The sequence below is a fragment of the Salvelinus sp. IW2-2015 genome, linkage group LG4q.2 (assembly GCF_002910315.2).
Source record: "Salvelinus sp. IW2-2015 linkage group LG4q.2, ASM291031v2, whole genome shotgun sequence".
Lineage (NCBI taxonomy): Eukaryota > Metazoa > Chordata > Actinopteri > Salmoniformes > Salmonidae > Salvelinus > Salvelinus sp. IW2-2015.
In genome coordinates, this window is record NC_036843.1 from 13,430,925 (window position 1) to 13,442,900 (window position 11,976).

General features: G+C 40.8%; 1 protein-coding gene across 2 annotated transcripts in view; it reads right to left on the minus strand.

Annotated features, from left to right (window-relative positions):
* LOC111963349 (protein jagged-2) overlaps positions 1-10,227 on the minus strand; it is a 37,808-nt gene extending 27,581 nt beyond the window's left edge. Inside the window, exons 1-2 of one of the 2 annotated variants that reach the window (XM_023986718.2) lie at positions 9,912-10,227; positions 8,989-9,309 (exon numbers count right to left, since the gene is read on the minus strand). In XM_023986718.2, the coding sequence (XP_023842486.1) occupies positions 8,989-9,309; positions 9,912-9,980 (390 nt within the window). In that variant the 5' untranslated portion in view covers positions 9,981-10,227. The remainder of the gene's footprint in view (positions 1-8,988; positions 9,310-9,911) is intronic. The other variant, XM_023986719.2, reaches the window with a different exon arrangement.
* Positions 10,228-11,976: the final 1,749 nt, after the last annotated feature.

The following is an 11,976-nucleotide window of genomic DNA, read 5'->3' on the forward strand; positions in this document are numbered from 1 at the left end:
AAAAACTGGTGGAGTAAAAAAAGTGGTGTCTTTTGCTAACGTGGTTAGCTAATAGATTTACATATTGTGTCTTCCCTGTAAAACATTTTAAAAAATCAGAAATGATGGCTGGATTCACAAGATGTGTATCTTTCATCTGGTGTCTTGGACTTGTGATTTAATGATATTTAGATGCTAGTATTTACTTGTGACGCTATGCTAGGCTATGCTAGTCAGCTTTTTTACTGTGGGGGGTGCTCCCGGATCCGGGATTGGGAGGAATTAGAGGTTAAACTGAAACTCCTGGGGAGTTATTTGGGTACCAGTACACCAAAGCCAGAAAGGAGCTGGCTTTCTGTCAGGTGATTGTGGCCAGTACAGCCCATTCCACCAGAAGAAGGTCGGAGAGGTAGATTACACGGTACTGGTCAGATTAGAGAGAAGGGGTGAAAAAGGAGCTAAACATTTCTGTAATTTGGATTCTTGGATGCTCAAAGCTGTTGGAGGAAACTTTATATTTCACAAATGACTTCTAATAATGCTAAACTGCTGAGTATATGGAAGGCAGAGAAGTCTCGTTCTTTGATCTCCCGTCCCCCAGTAGTGACTTATACCACAGTCCCCCTTTATCACTTCCAGTCTCTTTAAACACACCCTGTATGTCACTGAAGTCTGCATTAATCTAACTAGTATGGCCTCTCTCCAGATTGATCCAAAAACACATGCCACTAACTCTGGCCCTTTCCGAATGCAAATAATGAACTCTTTAAAGGTCCAAGGACATACAGACGGCTTTATCTTCACCTTCCCCCAAAAGTAAACCTTCCATTGCATCATCAGCTGTCCCAGTAATGGGCCCTCAGTCAGTCCCCCAGGAGACAGATAGGAGGAGGAGACACATTCTGACCACAGACGTCTCTTTTACACTGCCACAGATAACTCAAAGGTCCAGACCTGAGCCACCTAAACCAGTTCATCACCACAGTGTGTGATGTAATACTCCATCTACTTTTATCACATCTACAATACATATTTTTACATCACACAGTGAGCATTCTTCATGAAAAGCTCAGTGGAGGGCATGGCACATTGAGAGGCGCCCTCCCTCCCCCTCTGCTGTCCTCCCGTGTCTCCCCACTACTACTTTTGAGTGACAAATCAGACTACTGCCTCCCATTCTCCTTCCTGCCCTGTCAGTCAAATATGACTGGCTATGATTTATGAGGCTGGGGAACCCAAGGCGTCATCTATGATATGGAGTGATAATAACAGTGTGATATCTTATTCAATCTTCCTTAAATCTTAAATGTCTCAATGACTGACTTCCAATCAGCCAATAGTCTCTCTGGACTCTGACTCACTGGTGGGCTTCCTGTGTGTATGTGTCATTGAGGAGAGTCTGGAGGCTGGGAGAGGCTGGAGCAAAGTGTGCGGCTGTGGTGTGCATGTCTGACTGTAGTGTAACCTGATGGACCAGGCCAGGGCAGCAGTCACAGTAGTTGTCACTTGACACCTTCCAGACCATTTTACATGAGTCAGAGGGATTTGCGTTTTCATTAGCTGGAGAAAAATGAGCCCACTCCTCACTGTCTTCACCTGTTCAATTAATAAATTACTGTACCCCTTCCATTGCCTGTGTCCCAACTCACTACAGATACAGTAGTACTGCTTTAACTAGGGGTCTTCTACATTAAAATCAAGAAGATGACTCAACTCAGCATTATCTTTTAAATGCCCGATGCAGTCAAAAATGTGATTTGTACACTGAGTGTACAAAATATTAGGAACACCTTCCTAATATTGAATTGCACCCCCTTTTGCCCTCAGTACAGCTTAAATTGGTTGGGGCATGGACTACAAGGTGTCGAAAGCATTCCACAGGGATGCTGGCCTATGTTGACTCCAATGCTTCCCACAATTGTGTGAAGTTGGTTGGATGTCCTTTGGTTGGTGGACCATTCTTGATACACACAGGAAAATGTTGAGCGTGAAAAACCCAGCAGTGTTACAGTTCTTGACACACTCAAACCAGTGCACCTGGCACCTACTACCATACCCCGTTCAAAGGCACCTAAATATTTTGTCTTGCCCATCCACCTTCTGAATGTACATATACATAATCCATGTTTCAATTGTCTCAAGGCTTAAAAATCATTCTTTAACCTGTCTCCTCCAATTCATCTACACTGATTGAAGTCGATTTAACAGATTACATCAATAAGGGATCATAGCTTTCAACTGGATTCACCTGGTCAGTCTATGTCATGGAATTATTTTTATTTTTGTTATTTTTTTAAACTAGGCAAGTCAGTTAAGAACAAATTCTTATTTACAATGACGGCCTACACCGGCCAAACGCGGACGACGCTGTGCCAATTGAGCGCCGACCTATGGGACTCCCAATCACGGCCAGTTGTGATACAGCCTGATACAGGAAAGAGCAGTTGTTCCTAATGGTTTGTAAACTCAGTGTATATTTTCACACTATGAGGTTGGAATAAAACTGTGAAGTTGGGAAAATGATGATAATGCCCTTTAAGCTTAAGAGCTGTTTTAAAAGACCGCCTGAAATTTCTGCCTGTTAAGGTGGGATGGAGTTTTGGCCTTAAATTAGTTAATAGACCAATAAGAAAGGGTTCCAAACCTTTCTGAAAACAACAGGAAATGTTCAGTTTTCCCCTCCACACTCAGACCACTTCCAAATAGTCCTGGCAAAAGTACTGCTTGAGAAACTGCGCTTTGTTTATTTTTTACCCTTTTAATTGAAAACAATCACAGTAAGGTACTTAATTGTTTCTCATAAATTATTTGATATTGAGATAAAAACCGCTGCATTGGACCTTTAAAACTAATAGCAATAGGGTCTCACAGAAAGTATGCCTGACATCATTCTAACACCCAATTAACAACTTTAGTAAAATTGAGATGAGAGGGGGAAAAACAGCAACACCTGTCATCTCACACCTGTTAGGATATTGAAATGAATAAAACATGTGGGTCCCAGTAGGGTACAGTGAGGCTGGCTAATTTAGCACGTTATTAGCACGTTACAGAAAAGCCCCACTCTAAACAAGGCATCTCCTACACAGGATCCTCATTCTACAAATCAAATCAAAACAAATCAAATAAAAAATATGCTAAATGACCCAGTATATTTTTATTAGCCAAGCTGTTGAAACTCTATTTCTCAGGGTTTCCTTCAGTCACATAAATTAGCTTTCCACATGGTACAGTAGGTGTTGCGTCATCTTTTCCAATTTAGTAACAAGAAAAAATATATGTTTTTTTATCCTCAAGTGGTTAACACTTTTCATGATTAACATCTCAGAATATTCTGACACCAAGATTACACACAATGACAACTTTTGGAGAATGGCAGCATGCGCAAATTCTACATATATGCACCAAGTAGTGAGTGCCCTTGATGATATCCTGATAAAGACACACCCTCTGCCATCCCTCTCTATAGAGCAGCATTGTCTTTAGTTTTCCCAGGACATCAATGCAGCCATAAATCAGCCTCCTCTGCAAACAGCCCATCACTTCAGACAGTTAACCCTACACCATCTTCTTTCTCCATCCCTCTACTTGTTTTTATAACACCATAAATGCATATAAAAACGTAGGTATAAACTCATTGTTTGGCCTGAAAGGCTCAGTGACAAAAGGGAAACCTCCTGTTCTCCAAGGGCTTGGAAAACTGATAACCCAGGTTGGGAAAACCCCAATCACTCAGCACAGCAGAGCAAACTCAGCTGGGTTTAAGACCCCAATCACATTGGAATCACTATCAAACCATGTATTCTTGCACATGTATTAATGTGCACCCACTGGACTGGCAAACTGTGAGGCTCTCAAGCAATTTAAAAAATATATATATTTCACTTTATTTAACCAGGTAGGCCAGTTGAGAACAAGTTCTCATTTACAACTGCGACCTGCCCAAAATAAAGTAAAGAAGTGCGACAAAAACAACAACACAGAGTTACACATAATAAACAAACGTACAGTCAATAACACAAGAGAAAATATGTAGAAAATAAGCACACACACACACAAACGGCCTGATAACTGCTGGATGATAAATTGGAGTTAAATCCTGACTTTACAGAGGTTCCCTGCAACAACAAGGATTGAGTAACTAGGCTACCAACAATTGAGAAACCCTGATGTGGATGAACCCTCACCCCCTTCACCCCGGGGGAGAGAGCAGTGTTACAACAGCACTCCTGAGTTCCTGTGACACACAGACAAGCTCACTGAACCACTCAACTGGGTCATTCCACCAATTCGATGCCTTTTGAGAAGTGGAAATTGGTAAAGTTTTTACATTCTGTCATAAAGAGCACATGTTCAACTTCATAAAAAAAACATGTTTTCCCATTTCATAAAGAAATTTACATACAAAGTAGTAAGTGCCTATCAAGTGCCAAATCAAGTAGCATAATTGACCATTTCATCGTAAATCAGCCATAAATCCCCTTGTGACAGGAGGAATGGAAGCTTGTTGTGTGCAACAGGGAGTGAAATTGTTCAAACATTTCTCTCCTGTCTGTCTAGGGTAAGAGGGTTGACGTGTTATGCTTGACCCACTCAGTTTTCCACCACAAAACACCAGAAAATGGCCAAAAAGAGTAGAATCAGCTCACTTGCTTTAACACTATGATTTGACTATTAGATGTTCAATGTTTCTTTTGTAAAGAAAATACTTAAAAATGAATAGTTTCACCATATTAAAACGAGAATTCAGTTCACGTAACAGGGTTGACCTTAAAATGAGGGACAGATATAAATTGATAACTGATCAAATTAAATAAATAATAATCTTTAGAAACAACTTTATCAAAGCAACAAAATAACCAGGGCTTTACAATGATGGTGAACCTTGGAGAAATGTTGGGGTTAAGTGGGTTAAAATCTTCCTAGAGGTGACCCAGGGTTGACGAAGGGATAAGTCAAAATGCTGAATTTCAGCACTTTAGCAAGTCTTTAATCCCATGAAAAATCTGATTTATTGAATTCTCCATATGGTCTAAATTAAAGGGCACTTCATTTAATATGACAGGCTTTTAAAATGCAATTTTGGTGCACAATTTGTACTTAAAATATCAAAGGGATGCAAAAGGTACTCATTTCCTGTAAAGACCCCACTACAGTCAATTATGACCTAACCATTTCACAATCAAAAATACAACCTGATGAGAAATTATCATAATATTTCACCACCAAAATATAAGACAGACATGCATACAAAATGCCAATACAATGCTGTTACAGTGGGCATCTGCTGAGGTATTGGGATAGAGAGATGTGGTGTATAAAGGGAGGTCTCAGTTAATGATATACATAAAGTCTACGATTTAATTAGCCCTGAACACAAAGCAGCAGAGGGAGGAAGGGAGGCTTTGCTGTAGTCCTCCTGGCCTGGTGGGCTGGCTGGCTGGCTCCAGCAGAGCTCCACCAGCCATGTGAACAGGTACTGAGGGCAAGTGGAAATGAAACTTACTGGCTGTGTAATAACATGCTTTAATCACAGCTGCACTGAGCTCAGCAGCACCTGGCTGCAATACATGCATTTCATTAGCATTTATCACACACATGCACACGCAAATGGGTGCAGAAGTGCATACACACAAACACACGGAAGGGGAAGCAAGCACACACACCCAAGCACACATACAAGCACGCACACACACACAAAAACAGGCACGCATGCACACACATCCACAGAATAAAACACACAAACAAATAAGAAATTCATCAATCTGCTATCCCTAATCCCAACCTCATGAGAGTGTATCCAAAACATTAAACATGCAGCCAGTAATCAGAAATTTTACACGGCTGGGCTAAAGGAAAAATCAGGTAATCTAAAGTGGAACCAGAGGAATTCACTCGAGTCGGGTCATGGCAGCAGCAGAAAGATGAGCAGGCCTTTCCTGACCACAATTAAAGGAGCACAGGGCTTTAAACAACACTATCCCTCACCTTTCCTTACCTCACACACACTCACGTAATGTAGCCCTGCCTCTCCCATCTAGAGAAGCGCTACCAATGCTTTTAGGCTTATTAAAGTGACCTCGAGACAGAGAGGAGGGGTAGGAGGCAGGGACAGAGGATGAGATGTTGTGAAGCACGTCAACCCAACAACAACACCCCAATACTGTATGGCCTCTGACTGACATCAGCCCTCTGACGAGATTCTCTTCAGCCACCATGGTCATTCAAACTAAACCCTATCACAAGAAGTGACTTTGTTGACAGTGCTGGTATCGTATAACCGGTTAACCGACGGTTGTGGATAAAGATCATCGAGAAAATACAAAATGAAATAATAATAATTTAGGGGGTGGAACGAACCGCTGACTGAATACAGGACGGCCAGGCATTCGTGCGGTTGAGATTGTTTGTGCGGTAACATGGACTTTTAACAACGGGATGAAACTTTGTTGCTCCTTGCTGAAACAAGCAAGGTGTTGTAGCCTACCAGTCTTCGGTTGACTAGGCAACGCCCCCCACAAAGCAGCAGCTGTATTTTTGGTAATGTTAGTTGAATCAATAAGTCACATCACATATTGATGGCTACACTTCCTGATTTTACTGCCTGCTTTTACTTCCTGCTTTGCTCCTATAGGTACACTCGCAATGGCTACCAGTACACCCATTATGCCATCATTTACTTGAATGGGGACGCCCTTTCTATTCATTCTATTTCTATGGCAGCATATGCAGGCTGGCCAATTACCCTCTTCCAAAATTCCATGACAGTCAAAGCCCTACTTGTTGATTCCACTTGAAATGTACTTAGAAAATGAGACATTTTATCCAAATAGTATACAACTAAGCATCAGGATCAGTACTAACAGACCAGAGACGTTATGCTTATGCACCGCTGTATCATCATCCTTGCCAAACTAGGGTATCTCACTTTGAGTTCAGTGATATTTTCCATTATCAGTGTCATGTTATTACGCATGAGTTATGCACCCCTTTACAACATGATAGTTAACCAGACAGAAAGGAAAAGGACATCCTTGGTCCAAGACGAAGTTCTACCTCATGTAGTGCCCAAGCACAGCCTGGTTAAAGCTGACAGAGTCACACAGGGAAAGAAAAAATATGGCCAGGGTTAGAGGGGCATGAAAACAACCACAAAAATGGAGAGTAACAGCCCCTCATCCATATGATTTACTCCCATGGGGGGATGGAAGGACAGACTGCCTCTAAATATACCACGAATAAGAGAATAAGGAGGAGCAGGGAGCAAATTAAATTGATGTTTTTCTTGTGGAGTCAAACACGAAGTCTTAAGTGACTGAGCCGGATCCTAAAAATATCTCTCCCTCATGAGTCGTGACTGAATTCTCACAGAGGAAAGAGAAGAGGCAGCCTTTCTCTCTTTACCGGCATCCCTCCCCCTCCATTTCATGAGAAAGATTTCACTAAAAACACACACAGGGTGAGAGGTTAACCATGAGGAAATTATCGAGTGGCAGAAAAAAGGCATTTTTCTCTTTAATTCATGTCAGGAGCTAGTGGCCCAGACATTCTGACCATACTGTCATAGGCTACAAGGCATGCCTTGATAATATGAACTCTATTAGGGTTATCAGTCAACAACATACCAGTATGCTGTATATGTTGTTTACTACAGAGGTCTGTAATTTTCTTTGAAAGCAACCTGGGTAGCTTTTCTTTTTCATGTAAAAATACATGTCGAAAGAGGGGGTATACTAAGACTATTAGGGGTCTCCTAGCAACTGACAGCAAGCCTCAAATCAAATTTAAACTGCAGCTGTCATGTAGTGTTAAGAGTGTGAGGTTGCTGGCCAGCTTAGCACACCCTGATGGTTTCAGGCCCAACACTAAAAGTACACAACACTAGACATGCTGCTACACTAAACCAACAGTTACAGTTATTAATGGGAGAAAACATTATTTACCATCTTCTGGACTTTAAAAAACAATTTTGAGATCAATGTTTGGACATTGAAAAGCACATCCACTAATATGCCCTTGACTGGCCCATCACAACAATGGAAAACTTGAAAGGGTTATCCTGGCACTACAATCCTCTCTTTTGTCCTGTCTACATTGAGGATAATACTGACCCGAATCAGTGAACCTGAGAGGCCAGAGGTAAAGGCATCCCCTAGCACAGATCTATAGGGATCTTCTAGGATCTTCACTTGTTCGAGTATAGTGGTGACACCGATATCCACTCCCTATGTCACACACAACTTAGTGGTAACCGTATCTGCCCAGGGCCCAAGTTACTACTTCCATCTTTCCCTCCCCTGACAGCTGACCACAAGGACTGATGAATGGATAGGTCACACAGCCAACCAACCACACAACAATCCTCACATTTCTAGTCCAAAACGTGCAGAGGGATGTTGTTCATGGGGAGAGGTATTTGTTCAATATCCCTCTTGATGACTTGAGAGCTTCCATGTCTATGTGCTGGACTGTAGGCCTATCTTTGTTTGGTAGAAGCAGCCAAATATAGGATTTGCAGATTAGTACTATGTTACTATGATGATGCACAAATGAATGATTGCAACCACCATGTGCACAATTGTACTTTGTCAGCAATTTCGATTTTCAGACCTTAGGAGAAAGGCACAGTAGCCAGTAATTTATGGAATCAAAGCAAAAGCAAATGTAATACGTGTAATTTGAAAAGTTAGAGTAAAAGTGTATGTGTTCTTGACATTTGTGCTGTGTGAAATAGGCACACAAAAAATAGTTTTTGTGGAATGCACTAAGCCAGATACCATGTATACCATGAGAAAACGTTTTATACGTTATTATTTACAGACAAGTCTCATAAACTGAGGTGTTCTCCAAAGTTGCCAAGTGGCCACTGGCAATGAAGATGGCACACTCACAACCTCATCCGGTTTGGACTTGACTAGTAACTATATTTGACTATTAATGGGTAAATGAATAAAAGCAGGACATATGCAGTGGATCAACAGATGTAATAATGACGTATCGTCAACTTACCGGCCAAGCGAACTGGAATGGGATGACAATCTTTCCACCATCGTTGTTTCGGTTTTGGTTGTTTTTGGTGCTCTTAAATTGAAAAGTATTCCCACCGATAACGTTAGTAGATCCAGTTCCATAGATGCACAAGCCTGTGGTCGTGACCTCCGTTTGGTATTCCTTTAGACACACTCTGAAGTACGTATCACACTCATCCCTGCTACAGTTGAGATCCTGCGCGTTCCTTTCTCCGTCGCAGCAGTCCCCGTCCGACAACTGACCGTTAGCGTTCTGTACAGCAATCAACTGCAGCTCAAAATAGCCCGAAGATTGGGACACCTATGAATAACATTTTAATATAAAATAAATACATGAAGCGCGTACCATTTTTAAGTAGGCTACAGAAGGTTATGCATGTTGCACACCTGAACTTTTATTTTTTTCAAAATGTTTAGATGTTTCAGTCTGAATGCTTTTCTACACATCATTTTATGTGATGTTAGTGGTGTTAGACCTACTTGCACATTATATTTATAGTAATGGAAGAGGTTTTGGGCAATTGTTTGTTTTTCATTTATAATTATTTGATATGATTAATGCTGCTTTAAACAACAAATGTATGTTTTTTAAACATCCGATTTTTACCCACGGAAATAGATACCTAGATTAGCCTATAACACAGGCATGTAAGAACACACTGTCTATACATTGCGCTGATTGCCTTGATCCAGGACAAGAAGAATGCAAAACGAATTCATCCATAGGGAAGCTCCAAAGTAGAATTCCAAGATCACATGATTTAACTATGTAATATCATTAGAAATGGAATTCTAAAAATTTAATTCACAAACTGAATGAGACATCGTTGTGTACATGATACACTCGCGCAACTGCGGATCAATTCGTTTGATCTGTCAATATAAAAATTAAAAAGTTCTCACCTCAGTCCACACCATCAGGAGAAGACACACTATTGAGAGACACTTCGAAATCCCCATACAATTCCACATGTCTCCGTTAGATTAGTGTATGCTACCATTAGGAAAATGTATTTATTTCTAAGAATTTGCCGTTGATCGGTGATTGTATCATCTTCTCCTGGCATGCACAATGAGAAAGCGTGATCTATCCCCCCTACTATCCCTCCGAATGAAGCAGAAACATAAGATGCGTACTACTAAGGACACCCGAGGCAGCGCAATGCTGGTCCAGGCCAGAAACACGGTCGAATCACTCAACAGCAAGGCAAGCGATCGGTTTCACTCATGGTTTTACTGTTGAAGACAAGCCCGGGTATGGCTCTTTGATTGACAGCTAAACAAACCATTTGCAAACTCTTGGCTCAAACAGTTGAGGAACCGCCACGAGCCAACCATGAAGGCGGGGGGCGGAGTGCCATGCTAATTACGCCTGAGTTTGGTACATTTATGATCAGAAAACATCGTTTGTGGAAACATATATTTGTATGTTTTTCCTTTTCAAGATCAGTCCACAGTTTTTATACCTGACCATTTCTTACAAACAATGCTTGCTTATGTTACTACAGAATAAAGGTTGAAGTTACGGTGCAATGGATGATTGTTGCAGAAATAGCCTGGCATGATATGTGGCTTGAATCAATTGTCAGTATTTACAATTACAAGACATTGCTGTCCAAAGTATATGGAGAGTGGTCCAAGATACAGGTACAGGACACCTGAGAAGGCATCTTCTCTTACATGTAAGTAGAGAAACACATATCTATCAGCCCCCTCTACTGTTTATGTTGCAGGACCACTGGGATTAGCTCTATATCCACAATTAATTCATATTCTTTATTATGTCTTATTAGGAGGACACACTAAGTAGCCTGAATATAAGTCAAGAGTAAGACCATACACACACTTGGGACTCAGAAGACACTTATAGTATTGTTGTACAATTAATGACAAATCCTGTACACACTTGAAAATAGAGACTGGATATAACAACCCACCAAAAATATTATTCATTCAAATTTCCATTAGGTACCCATGAACTCTATTGTGTGCCTTAGGTACATTTCTCAGTTATTGTTCAAGCTTGCCAAAGAATAGCCAGGAAGAGCATTTTTGACCCCCGTTCACACATACTCTGCATGCATTCTTGATGTGCAATGACTTGAATAAAAGGCAACAAAGATTATTTTGCTTTCTCCCCTTTCAAATCAAATCAAATCACATTTTATTTGTCACATGCACCAAATACAACAGGTGTAGACCTTACTGTGAAATGCTTATTTCCAAGCCCTTAACCAACAATGCATTTTTAAGAAACTAAGAGTTAAGAAAATATTTACTAAATAAACTAAAGTTAAAAAATAACACAATAAAATAACAATAACGAGGCTACATGCAGGGAGTACCGGTACTGAGTCAATGTGCGGGGGTAAAGGTTAGTCGAGGTAATTAAGGTGATATGCACATTTACAGTAGGTAGGGGTAGTGACTATACATAGATAATAAACAGTGAGTAGCAGCAATGTAAAAAAGAAAGGGGGGGAGACATAGGAAATAGTCCGGGTAGCCATTTGATTCATTGTTCAGCAATCTTTTGGCTTGGGGGTAGAAGCTGTTAAGTAGCCTTTTGGACCTAGACTTGGCGCTCCGGTACCGCTTGCCATGCGGTAGCAGAGAGAACAGTCTATGACTTGAGTGGCTGGAGTCTTTTGCAAAATTTCTTAAAACCTGTTTTTGCTTTGTCATTATGGGGTATTGTATGTAGATTGATTAGGGGGGGAAACAATTTAATCCATTTTAGAATAAGGCTGTAAACGTAAAACAATGTGGGAAAAGTCATTTTTTGTATGTATGTATGTATGTATGTATGTATGTGTTGGGCTTTAGCTGAGAGTATATTTGTCCAGACCTCAATTGTTCCTTGACTAGCACTATTCATTCTCGCTGTTGATCATTCTAATGTTATAACTTCATATAGTAACTGTATCCACTGGCGGATTGAGAGAGAGTGGGGTGATTGCAATCTAAG